General features: G+C 43.9%; 2 protein-coding genes across 6 annotated transcripts in view; one reads left to right on the top strand and one right to left on the bottom strand.

Annotated features, from left to right (window-relative positions):
• Positions 1-13,427, top strand: part of LOC106588567 (A kinase (PRKA) anchor protein 9) — a 141,582-nt gene extending 128,155 nt beyond the window's left edge. For all 5 annotated transcript variants that reach the window (XM_045709243.2, XM_045709246.2, XM_014177703.3 and 2 more), the window contains 16 exons: positions 518-639; positions 3,677-3,877; positions 4,058-4,225; positions 4,539-4,677; positions 4,943-5,108; positions 5,300-5,450; positions 5,653-6,009; positions 6,708-7,007; positions 9,413-9,642; positions 9,795-9,900; positions 10,170-10,355; positions 10,584-10,787; positions 10,964-11,196; positions 11,802-11,896; positions 12,221-12,460; positions 12,648-13,427. In XM_045709243.2, coding sequence (XP_045565199.2) covers positions 518-639; positions 3,677-3,877; positions 4,058-4,225; positions 4,539-4,677; positions 4,943-5,108; positions 5,300-5,450; positions 5,653-6,009; positions 6,708-7,007; positions 9,413-9,642; positions 9,795-9,900; positions 10,170-10,355; positions 10,584-10,787; positions 10,964-11,196; positions 11,802-11,896; positions 12,221-12,460; positions 12,648-12,691 — 2,942 coding nt within the window. In that variant the 3' untranslated portion in view covers positions 12,692-13,427. The remainder of the gene's footprint in view (positions 1-517; positions 640-3,676; positions 3,878-4,057; positions 4,226-4,538; positions 4,678-4,942; positions 5,109-5,299; positions 5,451-5,652; positions 6,010-6,707; positions 7,008-9,412; positions 9,643-9,794; positions 9,901-10,169; positions 10,356-10,583; positions 10,788-10,963; positions 11,197-11,801; positions 11,897-12,220; positions 12,461-12,647) is intronic.
• A 176-nt stretch (positions 13,428-13,603) lies between these two features.
• On the bottom strand, positions 13,604-19,905 carry LOC106588568 (lanosterol 14-alpha demethylase). The gene is made up of 10 exons (XM_014177708.3): positions 19,439-19,905; positions 19,167-19,265; positions 18,807-18,983; positions 18,505-18,631; positions 17,396-17,570; positions 16,980-17,099; positions 16,614-16,809; positions 16,152-16,247; positions 15,711-15,879; positions 13,604-15,412 (listed from the first exon to the last, which is right to left on the bottom strand). Exons 1-10 carry the CDS (start codon positions 19,601-19,603, stop codon positions 15,234-15,236), a joined length of 1,503 nt encoding a protein of 500 aa, XP_014033183.1. The 5' UTR covers positions 19,604-19,905; the 3' UTR covers positions 13,604-15,233.
• Between the last annotated feature and the right edge of the window lie 2,672 nt (positions 19,906-22,577).

Below are 22,577 nucleotides of genomic sequence, written 5' to 3' on the forward strand. Positions count from 1 at the left end.
CCTGTTTCAGCATGACAAAGCAAGGTCCAGAAGTGGTTTGTCGAGATCGGTGTGGAAGAACTTGACTGGCATGCACAGAGCCCTGACCTCAACCCTATCGAACACCTTTGGAATTAATTGGAACGCAGACTGCGAGCCAGGCCTAGTCGCTCAACAACAGTGCCTGACCTCACTAATGCTCTTGTGGCTGTCCCTGCAGCAATGATCAAACAACTAGTGGAAAGCCTTCTCAGAAGAGTGGAGGCTGTTATAGCAGCAAAGGAGGGACCAACTCCATATTAATGCCCATGGTTTTGGAATGAGATGTTCGACGAGCAGGTGTCCACATACTTTTAGTCATATAGTGTATATACCATACTGTTTCAACAAACACAAAATTTCACAAGTCATGGCATGACTCTTTTGAGTTGATGCACATGTTTTCTGGTGTTTGTAAAGATGGATGCTTTGCTCATTCAAATAAAGTGTTTTGCTCCCATTGATATGCAATGTTAACCTTGTGTGTACTCTATTGCAGACAGCAGTTCTGAATGGAGTCAGAGGACAGGCTACGACCTGCCCAACCTGCAGCAGGAGTTCAGGACCACACCAGAGGGAGCCAGAAAAGAGACAGATGATGCACTGCCTGACAGAATTAAGGTACAAGAACTGCATTTGGCAATGTAAAGTTAAGCAATCAAATGTATTTATAAATCAATCAATCAAATGTATTTATAAAGCCCTTTTTACATCAGACGATGTCACAAAGTGCTATACAGAAACCCAGCCTAAAACCCCAAACGGCAAGCAATGCAGATGTAGAAGTACGGTGGGATTATAACAGTTCGTGGCCAAGATGTTCAAACGTTCATAGATGACCAGCAGGGTCAAATCATAATCACAGTGGTTGTAGAGGGTGCAGTAGGTTAGCACCTCAGGAGTAAATGTCAGTTGGCTTTTCATAGACAATCATTCACAGTTAGAGACAACAAGTGCGGTAGAGAGAGAGTCGAAAACAGCAGGTCTGGGACAAGGTAGCATGTCCGGTGAACAGGTCAGGGTGCCTTAGCCGTAGGCAGAACAATTGAAACCTTAGCAGCAGCACGACCACGTGGACTAGGGACAGCAAGGAGTCATCAGGCCAGGTAGTCCTGAAGCATGGTCCCAGGGCTCAGGTCCTCCGGGAGGGAGAGAATTAGAGGGAGTATACTTAAATTCACACAGGACACCGGATAAGACGGGAGAAATACTCCAGATATAACAGACTGACCCTAGGCCCCCGACACAGAAACTATCGCAGCATAAATACTGGAGGCTGAGACACTGTGGCCCCGTCCGACGATACCCCCGGACAGGGCCAACCAGGCAGGTTATAACCCCACCCACTTTGCCAAAGCACAGCCCCCACACTACTAGAGGGATATCTTCAAACCACCAACTTACTACCCTGAGACAAGGCTGAGTGTAGCCCACGAATATCTCCCCTACGGCACGAGCACAAGGGGGGCGCCAACTCGGACAGGAATATCACGTCAGTGACTCAACCCACTCAAGTGACGCACCCCTCCTAGGGACGGCATGGAAGAGCACCAGTAACACAGGGTTTGAGGCAGAGAATCCTAGTGGAGAGAGGGGAACCAGCCAGGCAGAGACACCAAGGGCGGTTCATCTCTCCAGTGCCTTTCACCCTCACACCCCTGGACCAGACTACACTCATAGGACCTACTGAAGAGATGAGTCTTCAATAAAGACTTAGTGTCTTGCATAAATATTCATCACCCTTTGCGTTTTTCCTATTTTGTTGCATTACAACCTGTAATTGAAATAGATTTTTATTTGGATTTCTTGTAATGGACCTACACAAAATAGTCAAAATTGGTGAGGTGAAATGAAAAAAAGAACTTGTTTCAAAAAATAAAAAAAGTTAAAGTGGTGCGTGCATATTTATTCACCCCCTTTGCTATGAAGCCCCTAAATAAGATCTTGTGCAACCAATTACCTTCAGAAGTCACACAATTTAGATTTCACACAGGTGGACTTTAAGTGTCACATGATCTGTCACATGATCTCAGTGTATATATACACCTGTTCTGAAAGGCCCCAGAGTCTGCAACACCACCAAGCAAGCGGCACCATGAAGACCAAGGAGCTCTCCAAACAGGTCACGGACAAAGTTGTGCAGAAGTACAGATCAGGGTTGGGTTTTTTAAAAATATCCAAAACTTTGAACATCCCATGGAGTACCATTTAAATCCATTATAAATAAAATGGAAAGAATATGTCACCACAACAAAGCAGCCAAGAGAGGGCCGCCAACCAAAACTCACGGGCCAGGCAAGAAGGGCATTAATCAGAGAGGCAACAAAGGGACGGACCAAAGATAAAGCTCCACAGCGGAGATTGGAGTATCTGTCCATAGGGCCACTTTAAGCCGTACACTCCACAGAGCTGGGCTTTATGGAAGAGTGGTCAGAAAAAAGCCATTGCTTAAAGAAAAAAAATAAGCAAACACGTTCGGTGTTCGCCAAAAGGCATGTGGGAGACTCCCCAAACTTATGGAAAAAGGTACTCTGGTCAGATGAGACTAAAATGTAGCTTTTTGTCCATCAAGGAAAATGCTATGTCTGCCTCAAACCCAACACCTCGCATCACCCCGAGAATACCAACCCCACAGTGAAGCATGGTGGTGGCAGCATACTGTGGGGATGTTTTTCTTCAGCACGGACTGGGAAACTAGTCAGAATTGAAGGAATGATGGATGGTGCTAAATACAGGGACGTTCTTGAGGGAAACCTGTTTCAGTCTTCCAGAGATTTGAGACTGGGACGGAGGTTCACCTTCCAGCAGCACAATGACCCTAAGCATACTGCTAAAGCAACACTCGAGTGGTTTAAGGGAAAACATTTAAATGTGTTGGAATGGCCTAGTCGAGGCCAGACCTCAATCCAATTGAGAATCTGTGGTATGACTTAAAGATTGCTGTACACCTGCGGAACCCGTCCAACTTGAAGGAGCTGGAGCAGTTTTGCCTTGAGGAATGTTCAAAAATCACAGTGGCTAGATGTGCCAAGATTATAGAGACATACCCCAAGAGACGTGCAGCTGTAATTGCTGCAAAAGGTGTCTCTACAAAGGTTTAACTTTGGGGGGGTGAATAGTTATGCACGCTCAAGTTTTCAGTTTTTTTGTCTAATTTCTTGTTTGTTTCACAATTTAATTTTTTTTTTCGCATCTTCAAAGTAGTAGCCATATTGTGTAAATCAAATGATACAAACCCCCCAAAAATCTATTTTGATTCCAGGTTGTAAGGCAACAAAATAGGAAAAATGCCAAGGGGGGTGAAGACTTTCACAAGCCACTGTAAAGGTCGAGACCGAGTCTGCGTCTCTCACATAGATAGGCAGACCATTCCAAAAAAATTGAGCTCTATAGGAGAAAGCCCTGCCTCTAGCTGTTTGCTTAGAAATTCTAGGGACAATAAGGAGGTCTGCGTCTTGTGACCCTAGCGTACGTGTAGGTATGTAAGGCAAGACCAAATCGGAGAGATGGCTAGGAGCAAGCCCATGTAATGCTTTGTAGATTAGAAGTAAAACCTTACGTCTTTATATGGCAATTTGAGTGTATTGGTGAAGATGTCTGGTTTGCACATGGTTTAATGTTCATGAGATGAATGTCTGTACATGTGTGTCCACTCCAGAACCTGCTCCGCGAAGTGCACCAGGAGGGCATGCAGGTGCTGTCCCTGTCGGCGCTTCCAATCCCAGAGGGCGAGGCTGACCCAGCCAGCTTGTTCCACCATTCCCAGGGCTGGCCCAACGAGAGAGAGGCCTTGCTGGCCACCGTGGAGTCCCTCAAGGCCCTCATAACCCAGATTCAAACTCACAGCAGGGAAACACAGGTACAGGACTGATAGCATCTGTACTTTGTAGCATGGATACTTTGTGCTGGTAGCCTGCCTTAAACACAGTAGGGGTTTTGTTGGTCGTAGTTTAAATGAAACATAGCTTTTAAGGCTTAATAGAGCATTCAGAAACCCTTTTCTCTAAATATGCATGTCTATGTGCATGTGTATGTTCAGACCCCAGGTAGTGCGGACTGGCGTGGAGAGCTGCTGGGGGCAGTGCAGCAGGTGTTTGTGAGGGAGCGGAGTGTGCTGAAGAGCGCTGCCTATGCCCGACTGGACCTGCTGGACACTAGCGACGCGATCATCCACCTCAACCAGCTGGAGCACAGGCTAGCCGAGCAGGTCACTGAAAAACGATGTATACTTTAGCCTATCTGCTGGCTAACCTTAGCATTAGCCTCAACTAGCTGGAGCACAGGCTAGCCAAGCCGGTAGCAACAAACACTTAAAACTCAAGTTAGCATTACCTGCTTATGTTATTATTAGCATATTAACTAACTGGAGAGTGGGATATAGCCAACAGGAAACAGAAAAAATATTGAGCCATTTTAGTGTAGTGCCTGTTTCTCCACTTTGTAGAAAAACCTGGTCATATGTATTTGTGTACAGTTGTTTTTAAGTTCCAAGGCTAAACTGTGGCTGTGTGTATCTACAGGACACCCATCACAGAGATGCCATGGGGATGCTTCAGACTGCAGACAGAAGCAGTTTGCTGACAGAGGTCCGGCAGCTCCGGGCCCAGCTAGAACAATTCCAAGGCCAGGAGCCTGGCAGGAGAGGCAGATCCAATCATGGTCTGTAGTCTGGCCCTCCAGTGGTTTCTTCTGACATTTGTGTGTTAGTTGTAAGGACACATAGGGATGATGGATGAATGGCTGGGGGGGCTGGATGGATAAATTCATTGATTTATTGACTGACTAATATCTACAGTAAATTGTCTTAGACGAGGTCACAGTTATTCCACTCAGTGCAACCGATATCATTAATTTAAAAAAGGATAAACAGCAGCTGATTCTAATGCCTTCCATGTTGTTTTGTCTGGCTGTTCGTCCCACTCAGGTGTTGAGCAGCAGAGGGAGAGAGGTGGCGTTCCAGAGCCCCACATTCTGCTGCTGGCTGACAGGGCCCTGGAGGAGCTGAAGGGAGAGCTGGCCCAGACCAAACTAGAGCTGGAGACCACGCTCAAGGCCCAGTACAAACACCTGAAGGAGCTGGACACAGTCAGGTAAGGTTTTAATGCACGCTCACACACAGTTTGACGCATAAAAGAGCAGAACATTGTCAGGTATGACTATTTAGGGATACAGAAACAAACATCGACTCCCCTTCCCAGCCTCAGTATTACACACACGTGTAGTTTACCTTCCTAGTTGCTGTTGGATGGATCCAGCCCGGTGTCGTTGTCTTTGTTTCTAGAACGGAGATGTCACAGAAGGCTGCTGAGGTGGACACCCTGGTGGACAGACTGGCAGACGAACAGAAGAAGGCCAGAGAGCTGCAGTGGGCCTTCGAGAAGGAGAAGTGTAAATCGGACAAGAAAGAGGAGCTGGAGAGAGAGGAGCTGGAGGTAAGGCAGTTTGTAGTGAAGGTAGAAGACTAGTGTCCCAGTGTGTTCAGGTATAATTGCCTACTTGTTTCCACATGTCTTCACTTTAGTGTGTGTTTACTTAAATGTAGTGATTTACTGATATGTTCACCTTAGGCACTGGGGTATTATCTACTCAAGTGTGTTTCACAAGTATCTCTGTCTTTACACCCCTTCCCTCCAGGATCTCAAACTGGCCCTGGAGGAGCAGCAGAGTCTCGTAGCCCAGCTGACCTCAACCCTAGGCCAGGAGCGCCAGTCCTCCTCCCAGCTGTCCCTCCAGGCCGAACAGGAGCGCTCCAGGCTGCAGACCCAGGCCTCGCAGCTCCATGTCCAGCTAGTATCAGAGCGAGCCCGGGCCCAGGAGCTGAGTAGCGCCCTGGGGAGAGAGAAGGAGCATCGCCACCACGGCTCCTCCTGGAGAGAGAACCCAGAGGGGGAGGTGGCTAGGAAGGGGGAGGATGAAGTGGTGGGAGGGGCGATGTCATCCGAAGGTCTGCTGGAGGGACTGCAGAGGGAGCTGGACAAAAAGCATGCTCAGGTGGACTGTTTGTTTGTAGATGAAGCAGACGCACACGTACATACACACTAGTTACAGCAAGTCGTATGATGCTCTATGGGTATGTGATACAAGCCACTATCAATGTAGTCTGGCTAACGCCTAACTCAGTCCGCCTGACTTTAGTCTGGAAAGGCTGTTTTGATGTTGTCGTCACAATGCGTGGATAATGAAGGGGGCTGTGTTTGGACTGGTTGGTTCCTCCTCTGTCTCTTTCTCACTCAAACACCCACAGGCACGGACACACATAGCCCCCCTTCCATTACAACTGTTGGATTTTGAAATCCAAACAAGAGGTCTCAAATTAATTAATCAATCAGTCTGCAGAATTTCTGAGCGAATATTGCATTAACAAACGGCCTCCTGTCCCGACCAGTCAGTCACAGCTCTTCCTCGCTGTGTGGCCACGTGGATCGCGTCAGCCAGTCTGCTATCAATGCCCTGCACACAGGAGATTCACATGAAGTGCTAGCGAAAATATAGTGTTGGCATTGTGACCAGTTATGTGATGTGATTCTGCACCGCCACTAAATTGCGCGACAAAGTGGCTCATCAGGTGATGCATCTGCTTTCTCCAAACTGTCATGACGACTTTACATAGGCATTACTGCTATAGTGACTATATTTACCTTTACTTCTGCATTCCCACTAAATCCTGTAACCATCTATTCCCTCTTCAGGTGGTTAGTCTGCTGGATGAGGTGGAGGCCCAGAAGCTGGCGGCGGTGCAATGGGAGGAGGAGCTAACCTCTGCAGCTCAGAGGTCATGCCAGGACCAGGAGGCTCTGCGGGAGGCCAAGGGCCAGCTGGAAAGCCTGGGGGAGCAGGCACGGGAAGCCATGGAGCAGCTGAAGAGAGAGGTGCAGCAGGGGAAGCGGCTGGAGCAAGAGAAGGAGAGGCTCCAGGAGAGAGTGGTTCAGCTGGGAGAGACAAGAGAGGGGGAGAGGAGCGGGACGCAGCAGCAGCCTGATAACCAAAACGTAGGTGACATTTATATATCCTACATTCATACACTTTGAATGAACCAAATACAGCGCTTTAGTGTCAGATAGTATAATTTAATTGTTTTAAAGAAAATATGTTTTAGCTATTGATACTACGATATTGCATCTATTAGCCTGTCTTGTTGTTAGAACCCAGCTATGTATGATAAAATAATCAATAGTACTTAGCCTTGTTAACTCTGTTGTGCTGTGCTGCTCTAAGCAACAGGCCCTGTATGATAATCCATTATAGATAATAATGTTAACGTGGTGCTGTTTTATACTCAGCAACAGAATAATAATGTAGGATAACCCACAATTTGGGCCAGTTATTGGTTATTTAAGCTATGTGTCTAGGGGTGGCAGATAGCCTAGCGGTTAGAGCATTGGGCCAGTAACCAAAGGGTTGCTGGTTCGATTACCAGAGCTGTCAAGATAACAAAAGTCTGTCTGTCTGTCCTTGAGCAAGGCACTTAACCCATAATTGGCTCCAGGCACCGTACTACTATTGCTGACCCTGTAAAACAACACATTTAACTGCACCTATCCATGTATGTGACAATCACGCATACGGTGCATTCGGAAAGTATTCAGACCCCTTGCCATTTTTTCCCTCATCAATCTACACACAATGCCCCATAAAGACAAAGCAAAAACAGTTTTTTTGAATTTTTTGCAAATGTATTAAAAATACAAAAACGGTACCTATTCAGACCCTTTACTTGGAGACTCAGGCTTGAGCTCAGGTGTATCCTTTTTCCATTGATCATCATTGAGATGTTTCTACAACTTGATTGGAGTCCACCTGTGGTAAATTTAATTGATTGGACATGATTTGGAAAGGCACACACCTGTCTATATAAGGACCCACAGTTGACAGTGCATGTCAGAGCAAAAACCAAGCCATGAGGTCAAAGGAATTGTCTGTAGGGCCCCGAGACATGATTTTGTCGAGGCACAGATCTGGGAAAGGGTACCAAAAAATGTCTGCAGCGTGGATGTTCCCCAAGAACACACTGGCCTCCATCATTCTTAAATGGAAGAAGTTTGGAACCACCAAGACTCTTCCTAGAGCTGGCCGCCTGGCCAAACTGAGCAATCGGGGGAGAAGGGCATTGGTCAGAGAGGTGAGCGAGAATCTGATGGTCACTCTGACAGAGCTCCAGAGTTCCTCTGTGGAGATGGAAGAACCTTCCAGAAGGACAACCATCTCTGCAGCACTCTACCAATCAGGCCTTTATGGTGGAGTGGCCAGAAGGAAGCCTCTCCTCAGTAAAAGGCATATGACAGTTTGGAGTTTGCCAAAAGACACCTAAAGGACTCCTAGACCATGAGAAACAATATTATCTGGTCTGATGAAACCAAGATTGAACTCTTTGGCCTGAATGCCAAGCGTCACATCTGGAGGAAACCTGGCACCATCTCTACGGTGAAGCATGGTGGTGGCAGCATCATGCTGTGGGGATGTTTTTCAGCGGCAGGGACTGGGAGACTAGTCAGGATCTAATGAAAGATGAACAGTGCAAAGTATAGAGAGATCCTAGATGAACCTGCTCCAAAGTGCTCAGGACCTCAGACTGGGGCAAATGTTCACCTTCCAACAGGACAATGACACTAAGCACAAAGCCAAGACAACTCAGGAGTGGCTTCGGGACAAATATCTGAATGTCCTTGAGTGGCCCAGCCAAACCCAGGACTTGAACCCGATCAAACATCTCTGGAGAGACCTGAAAATAGCTGTGCAGCGACGCTCCCCATCCAAGCTGACAGAGCTTGAGAGGATCTGCAGAGAAGAATGTGATTAACTCCCCAAATACAGGTGTGCCAGGCTTGTAGCGTCATACCCTAGAAGATTTGAGGCTATAATCACTGCCAAAGGTGCTTCGACAAAGTACGGAGTAAAGGGTCTGAATACTTATGTAAATGGTCAATTTCAGTTTTTTTTTATTTTTTATAAATGTGCCAGCATTTCTAAAAACCTGTTTTTGCTTTGTCATTATGAGGTATTGTTTGTAGATTTAATACATTTTAGAACAAGGCTGTAACGTAATAAAATGGGGAAAAATGTAAGGGGTCTGAATACTTTCAGAATGTCTGTATATTTAAGCAATAATGCCGGAGGGGGTGTGATATATGGCCAATATATGACGGCTAAAAGCTGTCGTATATTGGCCATATTCCACTGAGGTACCTTAATCCTATTATAAACCGATTACCAATGTAATTAGAGCAGTACAAATAAATGTTTTGTCATAGCCGGGTATATGGTCTGATATGCTACGGCTGTCAGCCAATCAGCATTCAGGGCTCGAACCACCCAGTTTTTATAATTTTTTATAACCTGCAGGCTCTGAATGGTAAGTGATCATCATAATGACATTTCTGTATGTCTGTGACTGTAGCAGGCTGTGTGGCAAGGTGAGCCCACAGACCGGACCAGAGACTGGGTGTTCAAGCAGAAGTCTGGCGACACGCTGACTGTCAACCCCAGCACACCTTCCCTCCTCAATGTCACTGGGACAGGGGGCAACCTCGCCCCCCACCATGACCCCAAACACTCAGACAAGGTCTTGGGCAAACTGCAGCTCATTGCAGCCAAGATCCGAGCCATGGTCAGCAAGGGCTCTGGCAGGTATGTCACAATTTCTTAACAACTTTGTCTCAAAACATTTGTACATTATATTCATTACTTCAACATTTGATTGAAGTGAACTGTTGTAGTGACTGGTAAATATATGTGCAGGTGAAGATTTATGTTGTGTGGATTGATGCTTGTGTGTGCAGGCTGACTACAGAGGTGGACAGTGAAGGACTGCCGTGGCTGCAGACGAATATTGATGAGGTCATCACTATGCTGCAGCAGTCTTCAGAGCTCCCCTTGGTCCCCTCGGTGAATTGACACTTCTCATTTCAGACCACTTAGATTAGATTGATGTTTATTGTCCTACAAAAATATCTTAGCACAGCTCAAACATTATATACATAAACCACGTAGAAAACACAACAGGAAACAAACTACAGTCTTAGTCAAACTTAAATAGTAACCCTCTGCCCATCACCTGCACATGTAGGAGGAAGCTACTCTGCTTGATGTATAGAGTATTTGTATGACTTCAGTGGCTAGTGAGCACTGGTATTTCTTCTCTGCTGTGTCTACAGAACACCGCCCTTGTGGCTGGTGGCCAGTCCAGCTCCCTGACAGAGCGGCTGCTGAGGCAGAATGCTGAGCTCACAGGCTTCGTCAGCCGCCTGACAGAGGAGAAGAACGATCTGCGCAACCAGACCCTCCGCCTGGAGGACGAGCTTCGACGCTACCGACAGGCTGGTCTGGGATCAGGGGGCATCGTGAGTTACAATACTAGATGCAGTTAAGGGCTAGTGACGGGTCTGGGATCAGTACAACACTAGTCTAATACTATACAAGGCCAGTGGCAGGTCGGAATTTAGGGACATGGGACAGAGTACAATGCTGGATTGCGGAGGCACCTAGAAATGGCAGAGAAGTCGCTTGTGGAGACATTGCTTTAATTTGCACCAACTTAACACGACCCCTCTCAACCTCTATCCCTCCAGTCCAGGAAAGGTGGTGTGGACAAGCAGCAGGAGGCGGCCAGCGTTCTGTTCTCGTTGGAACGCGAAGCCTGGACCAGGGAGAGGAGCCGGCTGGAGAAGGTCCTACGTCTAGCCCAGGCAGAGGTGACCCGACTCAGAGGAGAGATCAGGACAGAGTCCCTCAGAGACATAACTGGACTGGAGGCAGACAACTCCACACTGACGGTGAGCTCAAATCTGCCCTGAATTTCTCCATGACACTTACCTCTTTCAAATCTACCGCTTTTCCACTCTTTGTCAAAGTTGAATAGCAAATACGTTGTTGCACATCTATACAACCCACTTAACTATCATACACTTTTTGAACCCTCCTTTCTCTCTCTCCTATTCCCCTTCTCCAGAAGATATATGGCAAGTACCTACGCTCCGAGAGTTTCCGCAAGGCCCTCATCTACCAGAAGAAGTACTTGCTGCTGCTGCTCGGCGGCTTCCAGGAGTGCGAGGAAGCCACGCTGTTGATCATCGCCCGCATGGGCAGCCGGCCCTCCCACTGCAGCCTGGAGTCCCTGACACAGAGCCGCCGGGGGCTGACGCGCTTCCGCTCGGCCGTCCGCGTCTCCATCGCCCTCTCCAGGTAAACAATTGGAACTGGAGTGGTAGGATGGCGTTGCACCTGTTTGGAGGCTATAGGATAGCTGGTTGCTTATGATCATATGAGTTTTATTGTTAGCATGTCGCCCTCTGCTGGTCAACAGAGCAGCATAGACTGTTGTTGTTGTGAGGGTATAGCTTCTAATTTATAATGCTCTGCAGTTTAAAGACCTTTGATGAGCTTATAGCTAAATTCTACTTATTAAAAACCTTAATCAAGTTTATAGCTGATTAGTTATTACTTCAAAACAGGTGCTGGATTCTGAACGACTGTTATTATGAGTTCATACAGCATCATACAATATCAGTAGTTATTTTAATAAACACAGATGGATTGTTCTGATTGTACCGTAGGCTAATGGCCCTCTGTACTCTAATGGGGTTGTTAAACTCATTCCATGGAGGGCCTAGTGTCTTCATTTTGATTAGGACCTAGACAACCAGGGAGGGGAGTTTCATACTAATCAGTGACCTTAAATCAATCTAGTATAAGGGAGGAGCGAAATCTTGCGTACACTCGGCCCTCCGTGGAACGAGTTTGACACGTGCTCTAGCACATTTTTGAATCGTACTGTTCTGTTCTTCCAGGATGCGTTTCCTGGTCAAGCGATGGCATAAAACTACGGGGATGAGCTCCATAACATCTGTCAACGTGAACAGAAATGGCCTGGGGCAGTCAACGGGTATGGAAATTACATTTCCTCACACTATCCCAACACCAGGAAAGTATACTGGGAAAATCACATGAATGGACTGGTTGAGTTAAATGGTAAAGAATCAAGCTAGGCTAAACTAGACTTACACACTTGCAGTCAATGAAGTGCTGATTGATCAGGTGGTCCACAATACTAGCTAACCTAAATAAGTAACCTGAATATTCTAAAATGCCAGGTTCAATGCAAAGCAGAAAATGTATAGTTACCTTTTCATTGACTGACTCATTGATCCTGTTTTGTGAGAGAAAACCCCCCCACAGAGGACTGACAACTGTCTCTCTTCCTCTTCAGGTAATGAGGTGAGAACAGATTCACCCTACCTGCAACCGGGGAGTGTGGAGGTGTACGGAGAGAGGAGAGGGGCCTCCCCCAGGTCCGCTCTCTCCTCTGCACAACACAGGTTCCACATGGCTGGGGACTCTGGCCCTCTGACCTGCTCCTACCTCCAGAACTACGACCCTGACCGAGCGCTCACCGACTACATCTCCAGACTGGAGGCCCTGCAGAGGAGACTGGGGAGCGTGCAGTCAGGTAACAGACACGCACACACACTTCCAACCGTACTACTTCACACCATCTAGAGTTAAATAATGTAATACAAAAGCAGAAATTTCCCTCTCATTCAATCACCCAAGAAAATATGTGCAGATGATGCTTGAAATGTTCTTGTCAAGAGTTCAGTCTTGGGATCTAAACCACTTCATTTTGCCCTTCCTAGGTTCTTCTTCATATGCTCAATTGCACTTTGGAATAAAAAGATGATAGTCTATAAATTACGCTGGAACTGGCTTGAAGAAACTCAGTTGCCTTTTCTTGTGCTGAGCTTCGGTATTTTGTATCATTCTGCTGTGTACAGTATATTACGTGGGGACCAAAAAATATTTTGTGTGTAGACATCTTATAATCGAGCTTTTTGTCGCCAGCACTTGAAACAGCTTCTATGTTTGTAAACTTTGGTCTGCCTCTTTGTTGTGGATGAACACAATCACGTTAAATGTATATTTGTGGAATGCTAATTTAAACGAAAAACCTGGATTCATTTAATTTATACTGTGTATGTTACTTTGTGTGGGTGGAAGAATACGTAGAGCAGGCTTCTCCGGAGAACTCCAGCCCTGGACTGGAACCGGGTGGGCGTACAGGTCTTTGCTCCAGCCCAGCACTAACACGCCTGATTTAAAGTAACTGGTTTCTTAAATAGAAGTCCATGATTTATGGATTTTTGGAAATGTTGGTTAGTGCCGGGCTGGAACAAAAGCCTGCACACCCAGTAGCTCTCCAGGACGGGAATTGGGAGAACTCTGCCATGGAGAATTTGACTTTACTGTTGAGGCTGCTACATGATCTATATACACCACGCTGTGTTTCATTAGAATGGTTTCTTGGACAGACTACAGAGGACAATTTGTAGAAGACATATTTTTGTAAAGGTAGGAGCTTTGAATTTTCGGGGTATTTTGTCAAAAACAGAAATAAATATGAATTTTAACACTTGAAAGATGTGGTCGCACCAGGGTTTTTTTCAATTCAACTTCACTAACACAACAATTTTGATTTTACAGGTACACATTTAATTAGTTCTAACAGTTGTAAAACAAAATAGAACTTGAGCTAAAATGTGAATCTGGTATGAGGGGAAATGTACAGTCAATAAAATGATGGTGTAAAGACAAATTGAACATATTTATATATTTGTTTAATATATAAAGGGCCAATGTTCACAAAACTAGGCTTCAAATAGTCAAATCAATCAAATACAAAACTGACTAATAATATTTCATTGTCAAGGCACTACATGGGTCAAACCCATATTACCCTGACCGTCCAACATTTCCACTCAATACACTTAGTCGTGTTTATTAGGGCACACAACAGAAAACTGAAATGTGTCTCATTGAGCAAGTGCAGGTTGTCCCTCCATGTTTCAAGTCCGTTTTCTTTGTTTGACCCAGCCCAGGTTCTCTATCTTTGTACAATTATATGGACAGTAGTACATACAAAGTCAGTGCTCGTCAGTTTGATCACTGATCTCTATGAATCAATGGATAAGGATCAGTGGTTTTACTATTTCTCATTGCTCTGTAAAAGGCAGTGTTTTTTACTCCAGTAATATCCATCCTTACTGTAATAGTATCACTCATACACACAGGAGACTCTATATCACATTTCAGACAGTGGAAGCTGAGCACCAAAAGTATTGGGACAGTGACACGTTGGTTGTTGTTTTGGCTCTGCACTCCAGCACTTTGGATTTGAAATGATACTATGAAATGTATGCTTCTTAACTTTCTCACTGATTATTCATGATTCATTCAGTATTATCTGTAATCATGGTAGCATCCACATCAATGTATAAGTGTTTAGAAACATTCTGTTGTTATCTACAATAAATGTGACTCCAAAATGACACAATACATTATCTACCATTTATTTATATAGGGCACAAAATGATCTGAAACCCAACCAAAACTATTAGCAAGTGCATCCAACAAGTTTGCAGTCACAAGCTTAATGTAATCTTTGCATGCTAGGAATATGGGACCAAATACTAAACATTTGACTACTTTAAAACACATAAGAGAATTTGTCCCAATACTTTTGGTCCCTTAAAATTGGGGGGGACCAAATTAAAGCTGACAGTCTGCACTTTAACCTCAAAGTTACAGAGACATAAATATCATAGTTATTGTATCATTTCAAATCCAAAGTGCTGGAGTACAGAGCCAAAACAACAAAAAATGTATTACTGTCCCAATACTTTTGGAGCTCACTGTATATGTATTACTATGACAGTTGAAATAGAATGGCCAAAAGATGAAGCCTTGGGAGAGATCTGTTTGTGCTGTATACTGAAGCCAAATCCTATGGGCATTGGCATGACTGCACAAACAGATCTAATTTGGGATCAGACTACTAAAGAGAAGCCATTAGTGAAGAAACAAACTGATTCAGTGTACATTCTAACAACTAAAAAACAAGGCAAACATAAGGTGGGGGCAACACATAGTAAAGTTGTTTGATTTCCGCACAGAACTCTGTGCATTAACTTGCACAGTTCCTAAATTCAAGTACAATAATTTTCTCTAAATCAAACCATTTAAGTTAAGTAAGGTTGTTTGTTGGGGGAAATCTGAAATGGCTCCCTATTTCCTATATAATGGACTACTTTTGGCCGCAGTCCTATGACGCTCTGGACAAAATGAGTACACAATAGAATAGGAAGCCATTTTGGACAAAGCCTTGCTCTTCTCCTGGGTGTAACCTCTTTTTTTTTTTCTCTACTGTGTTTTGCGCTCAGTGTCTCTTAGTGTTGCCTCCTCTTGTATCTGATGACGGGGTTGTGTGGGGTATGGATCATGGTTGTGTAGTTGATTGTGGGGAAGTAGCCATCGACCAGGTCAAATTCGAAAAGGCGCAGCATGGTAGACCAGATGGTCTTGATCTGAACATAGGCAAAGTTCTCCCCAATGCAGCGGTGACGGCCTAGAAGACAGAGAACATCAGTGTTTTTTAATGAGTCATGGTAATGAGGGTAAAATCAGGTGATACTTTGTGGCATGAGACAGCTTGTATGGTAGTGAAATCCATATTTGTATATATTGAGCAAGAGCCCCACTTACTGACAAAATACTTATTTACACATGAAAACACACTGTATGACAGCTGTTTCCCCTACCATTGTGTATATGCTTTGACACTTCTGTTTTCTCTTAAAGATGGCAGATCACCTAACTTATTACATGCTGTTAAAAGGGAGGAAATAACAAAAAAATATTCTTACCGGCTCCAAAGGGCACATAGGCAAATTTCTCAACTGCGGCAGGGTTATCATTGAGGTAGCGGTCAGGCCTGAACTCCATCCTCTCTGTCCAGGTGTCCTGCAGACGGTGGTTGACCGTTGGGGACACGCACACCTGGTGGCCGGCTGGGATGGTATATCCTGCTGCAGTCTGGGGGTGGATGGAAGTAAAGGGTCAGGGTTGTTCAATGGTCACTCACCTATTATACACATGCATTTATCTGGGTTGGGGCTCCATTCCATTTCAAAATAAAAAAATATATATGGGCAATTTACATTATGGCTCAAATTCGGTGTCCAAAATGTTAGATTTTTTATTTATTTACTGATATTATAAGGGAATTGAAACCATGTCTATGAAGGTAGTAGGAATAATTTAATGGGCATTCGTAACCGCCCAACAAATAATGACATCGATCTTACCTGCGGAGAGCGTGCCATTCTCATCATGGTCATGATGGGTGGACGTAGTCGGAGGGTCTCTTTCAAACAGCGGTCCAACAAAGTCAGGTCCTTCAGCTGATGAATGAACAGGACCAGGTAAGTAAAGATCAATGGCAAATATTTCAACGATCAAAACTGTCCAAATGAATAGCTGAACTTATGGTTTAGCAGTCTAGAGAAACGGTTCTAAACTGAAGTTGCTCACATACAATATCCAATTACCTAGTTTTAAAGTAGTTTATTTTTTGACCACATTCTATGATCTTAATAAGTTTCAACAAAATAATTTATCTAAATGTATTTAACGTAATTATGTAAATATAGTCTTAACACATTTGTAAGCCAGTGTAAAAACATTATTCATATTTTCAACAACAAAGTTCTAGTGTAATCTATGGCTATTTATGTGCAGTTGGCAATATGCCAGTTATGGATTCTGACCTGGTCAAAGTTAAGTGGGGGCAGGTCTTCTCCACATGCTGTTTTCTGTTCAGCGTAGCAGCGGTCCTGTAGGGCCTTATCTTTGCCCAGAAAGAAGCCCAACCAGGAACTAGTGGTGGAGGATGTGTGCTGTCCAGCCAGGAGTAGACCAATCAGCATGCCTGCTATCTCATCATCATTCAGGGGCCGCCCATCCCTTTAAAAAAGGCAGAAATAGTTAGGACTGAAATGAGGAATCAGTCTAAAACGGTTCAACAGTTGTAGAACACCTTTAAACCAAATGCCCATTCACTTCAGTCCTGTGGGGAGGCATAGATACTTGTCCCATATGTATTAATACTGGCATCTGTCCCACTTAGGTCGTACTTGTAGGTGGCATCTATGAGGGTCTGCAGCATGTCGTCCACTTTCTCTCCAGAGCTTCTGCGTTTCTGGGTGACTTTGTAGAAGATGTTCTTGATCTCCCTGTGTGCTCTGTCCCTTCGTCTGTACAAAAATGACAAAACTTGTTTTTTTCCTGCCTTAACGAAATAAGACATTCTCATATTGCTATTACAGAATGAATACAGTAGAATTAAGTCCAACTCAGTCTATCACCCAGAACCCTAACCTGAGGATAGAACAAGACAGTATAAATTAAGTTTCAAGAATGATAATTTCCAGCAACCATTCTGGTAACTCAGTCTAACTTGGTCTTTCACACACAAAACCTAACCTGAAGGTGGAACAGTTTGAATTGACCCTTGGTTGAGAGGACAGTATGAATGAAGTCTTTCTCTTACCTGAAACTGGGCAGCGGCAGCCAGCCGGGCAGTAGCCAGGCAGCATGGCTGAAGCCCCCGTCCAGGTCTGCGTAGAGCTGGGCCACCTTCTCGTCCAACATGCTGCGGATCTCCTTCCCATGCAGACAGGCACTGGCCGTCAGGATGATCAGCTCCGACAGGGCCTCAAACAGGTCTGAGAGAGGGAGGAGAGGAAGAGATGGAAAGACAGGGAGGAGTGAGAGAGATGGAGATGAAATGAGTGAGAGAAAGAGAAAAGAGGTCAGGATTACGGACTGGATAACTTTGACTGTGCCGTACGGCTCAAATGTTATGACGTGTAACAAGTGATATGACGTCGTCATAAACAGCGATGCCTCGCAAACAGATTCTAGCAAGAGTGTGAAGCAAAAGACTGCAGTCATTAGCAACCCATTAAGCATCTGTGCATGGGAGATCAATGCACTCTTGAGCAACGTAATAGCTACAGTACGTGACAACACATTTTGACTAGATTAGCCTCTTGCTTGTTACTCTTTTTGTTCATGTCAGAAGTCGCTCTGTTATGTCATATCGCTACCCTACCTTTACAGAAAAAAAGGAACTATCTTAAAATGGATGGCAAGGTTCAAACTGTATTACAGTAGTTACAACACATTGATTACATGTGTATTGTTTTGTATTGCTAAGTATTACTGCACTGTTGGAGCTAAAAACAAGCATTTCGCTGCACCTGCGATAACATCTGCAAGTCTGTGTACGCGACTAATACACTTTGATTTGATTTTGTTATAATGAGGTATTATTTGAGAACTCGTTGATGGGAAATTGTGCTGAATGGGTCATTTTCTGAACAGTTGACATTATACTTCACCCAAGTCCCTACCCCGTGAGCTCTTATAGGTCTGAAAGGATTGGATAAGTATAGTGTACTAATAATTCCACTTTGCAATCTGATATGCCAAGTGGAAAATGTGTAATTCTGCTAACATCTTTTCAATCCTTTAAGGTCTACATTAAGTGGCCACAGTAGGGACTAGAGGTCGATTTGGAGCTGGGCATTTGGATTTAGTTTCTACAGTATTCCATGTGAAAAGATCAGACCGGTTGTAATGTCTCTGTCATCTTACTTTCTTCCCCGCTGTCTCCCCATCTTGAAAAGTACTCTTTAGTTTCCTCCTCGATGATTTCAACGTGCTGTTTGAAATGGGCAATGTTCAGTCCTGTCTTAAACATCTTCTTCTGTTCCAGGAAAATCTACAAAAGAAAATGAGTGGCAAAATAATTCGCTCAATTTGCTAAATGAATACTTTGTTTCAGCTCATAAACTAAGGACAAACAAACTTCTGGCAAGACTTCTTTATGTGGGGGGGAAATTCTCTACATTTGTGAGTGCGAATGGGAGTATCTGAGTAAGTATTTATTTGCTTACATGGTTAGGTACATCGTATGCAACCCCTTTGCCAAAAACTGGCGTGGTCAATCGAGAATAGACATCCTCTGCATTGAGATCTTCGTTCTTGCTGTTGAACATCAGTGTGGCAGCCTCACTACCCAGAAGGTAGGTAAAGGTTTTGCCCACCATGGTAAAGCTGACAACGGGCCCATACTGTGAATATAAAGAACATAAACCTTGTTTTAGCACCTACTATAACGGGCACTTTCAAATGGCACTATACACCAGTAACGTTCAGAAGCTGTATGATAGGAAAAGTTACGTAACATTTTGTAAACAAAAGTAAGTAGCACTTAGAGCACCAAAGTATACTTTGCAGCAGTACTGTATTCTTACCTTTTCATATGCGTTCTCCAGAAATTCAATGGGACTTTTCCCAAATGCTATGGCATGACCCAGAAATGGAATGCTAGAAGGTATGTATGGTGGGTATTTCTGAGAAAATAAAAACGTTCATTTAGATACAGGAATAAAATACACAAGACAATTGATTATGCACAATATGCAATAGTCTATGAATGCGGCATGCAACTATAACATTCACTGTCGCAGCTCTAATAATAATGTAATATATCTCAACTGATTTGTTGTTCATGTACATAACGTACCTTGTCTTCGTCGGAAGAAGATTGTGACTGTTTTAGCACCAGTTTTGAAATATATCCCAAAGTTAGGGTGATCACAAACACTGCAAGGACCACCGATGTCACGTTGTCACTCAATTTCCCGAATGTATTTTGTAGTAGCATACTACTAACTTGATATAAATGCATAGCAATTGTCACGTCTTTTGTTTGTTTCAATTTGTTGTAAAATATTGTAGGCCACTGCGTTAGATTCCTTGCATTTGCAACAAATTAAAAAAAAATCCGTAATCCGGTTGTCACTTCTACACCATCTAAATCGGTTTTCTACAAGGCACGAGACTATTTGTATAAACGGAAAATAGTGTTCCCCAAAGCACAGTCAAATCCTTGTTGATTCCAATAGCATAGTTTATTCTCCAATAACACTAAATGATAAGTGACCGCTAGTATTGTTTCCCAGCATCTCTACCTGTCGACTTTAAGTTAGTCCTACCCCCGCCTGACCAATAAAGGCATTTCATTGGCTATTCGCTGTGTGTCCATCAGCTCCGCGGCTGCCTTTCTGCACTCTGGTTGGCTATCACTACCTGGACTGATGTCTGGCTATATGATGTCATGGCAGAGTACAAGACGACACATTTTAACTCCTCCTCCACATTTACAGGATTGGTTCAACAGTGCCGAAGAGACCCTCCCCGACAATGTTTAATTTCTTCTCAAAACAGTGCGATGCTCGAGAGCATCAAAACGACTGCAGGCGATTGCTGACTAACTGTCCTACAAATCAACTTGCGTCCAGTAGCGATGCATGTTTAACCCTCCTGCTGTGTTCCGGTCGAATTGGACCGATTTACAAGTTTCCTCTCTGAAAAATGTAGTTCATTTAATCTGATTGTCATAAGGTTCCATAACTTTGTCCACACAGGGCACCTGAACACACAAAATACATTTTTTTTAATGATTTTCATAAAATGTTGGGTGTTTTATTTAACTTTTGTACACCTGTGGTGTTCCTGGTAAAAAAAAATGACCAGTCATTAGAAATGAATGGGTGAGACTACAATTAGTGTATAAAATTGAGTTCAGGCACATGTCCATTCATCAGATGGACACACTTCCTCTCCCAGACCTCCACATGCATGTGTGTTTGAGCACACACACACCTCACTCCCCTTCCTGGCTTCCATGCCAACCCCCACGGGAACCTTTCCCTAATAGAATCTTTCCCCCACAGGAACCACACCTGTTGGCATTCTCACAAACAATTGCAAAATTGTTTCAGTAATACATAGAACTCTTCTGGCAGGTCTGTTATATAAAGCTTTTTTGAGGCCTTGCTCACAATTCATTCTGTGGCAGCACAATGACCAAACGATATACTGTATGTGAGGCTCTTGATCATATCTTTGATCATGACACTGGTGAGGAGGAGAGGCCAGGAAACTGACAGTGAAGATGCATTAGAGGAGGAAGTGTCAGATGTTGAAGACAACACAGAATATGATCCAGACCAAGAGACAACCGATGTGGAACAATCCAGGGATGAGGAAGAGGGCCCTGCTGAGGTTGTTGTTACATTCCGGTCAAAGAATGGGAATTTGTCCTGGTCTTCATCCCCACATGAGAGGAGAGGTCGGCTGTCGGCTGAAAATGTTATCAGGATGATCCCAGGGCCAACGAGATACGCCATATCCCAGGTTGATGACACAAAATCCTGACACTATTTAAAAATGTGAAATGTTTTCAAAACAAATGTCCTTTGTTAAACCTTGACACAAAGTAGTCTGTGATAAATAAGTAAATGTTTCCTCTGAGTATTGTTATAGTCAATAACCCATACATATTTTTTTTTACTCAAAAACGAGTTGTATGAGCTCAGGTCAATGAGGCCTACAGGACATAAATAGCAAATAGAAGTTCAAAACCTGTAATGTTCACAAGAACTTAAGTTGATAAAAAAAGTTAGGTGATAATATATGTATTATTATGGATTTATAATCGGCTATAATGGGGTTGTCATTTTGGACCGTAAACACAGAATTGATTAACATTAAACGAACACAACAGGAGGGTTAAAATGATATATAGGCCTAAGGCCTAGACAATAAGATGGCACCTTTGTTTCATCACAAAACCTGAGAGCAACCTTTGTCTGGTGAAGTCAACAAAGCATATTACATGAAACCGATACATGACATACAGCATGGTCAAGCAAGTTAATGTTTCTGGCATTTTCAGACTACTAAACAACCATTGATTTAGAACCATGGAGACTTACCTACCGCAAGTCACAAAGAAAACAGGAGCTGCCTCCACTATTCCAGCACCATTTCAACTTTCAACATCAACTAAAATATACCAAAAACTATTTAGTCCAATCAACGTAAGCTAAATATGATATCCATGATTCTGATTTCTGTGTGTGTGTGTGCATGTGCCTGCGCATGTGTGCGTGCACGTTAGTCCGGGCAAGTACATGTTGACCCACCCTGCTTGTAGAGAAACACCAATGCCATCCTCCTCTTTTTCATGTTGACCAAATGGTCTATCACTCTGTCATACAGTACATGCTTTTAATTTTTGTTGTCCTAGACTTCCTGGCTAAAATGCTTGCTCGCTAGCCTAACTTCCTTTCATGGGCAACGATGAGCCAGCTAACATTAGCCTACTACATCTAGCTACTGTACATATTGAACTTCCATCGTCTCAGGCCAGGGGCACAACGTATACATTTATGGTTGGATCAGAATCACCATTATATTCCAGGGCCAGTACGAAGAATTAAGTAAAACCACAAATCCAAATCCCAATCTCCATCCATGGCTAATTTAGGAAAGGGACAAATTTTGCTATAGCTAGCCACCGGAGGACAACGACACAACGAGATGCAACAATTCAAGTGTTTCTGTCAATGACGTTTTGCTTTTGATGTGATTGGTGTGAAGACAAATGCAAATTGCCTTCCCTTGAACTTTTTTTGGTGCGCCAGGACCATTCACAATTGAGCTCACTCAGTTTAGCTCAACACTGATTGGCTATTATTTTATACTTTTTTTTAATCAAGGGAGGGCAAATGTTCGCTGGCTTCCCTTGCAATCAATGCTACAGGCGGCAACAATGTCATACTCTTTTTGATCAGACAGCATCAGATAGATACCTA

The sequence above is a fragment of the Salmo salar genome, chromosome 27, assembly GCF_965601325.2.
Source record: "Salmo salar chromosome 27, fSalSal1, whole genome shotgun sequence".
Taxonomy (NCBI): domain Eukaryota; kingdom Metazoa; phylum Chordata; class Actinopteri; order Salmoniformes; family Salmonidae; genus Salmo; species Salmo salar.

What these genes read in the sequence shown, in the direction of transcription:
- LOC106588568 (XM_014177708.3), bottom strand. Translation starts at nt 19,603, where the DNA reads ATGCATTTATATCAAGTTAGTAGTATGCTACTACAAAATACATTCGGG. An exon ending in GGGAGACAGCGGGGAAGAAA is followed by an intron (nt 17,571 to 18,504) that starts GTAAGATGACAG and finishes TCCCTCTCTCAG; the next exon opens with ACCTGTTTGAGGCCCTGTCG. An exon ending in GAATGGCACGCTCTCCGCAG is followed by an intron (nt 15,880 to 16,151) that starts GTAAGATCGATG and finishes ATCCACCCCCAG; the next exon opens with ACTGCAGCAGGATATACCAT.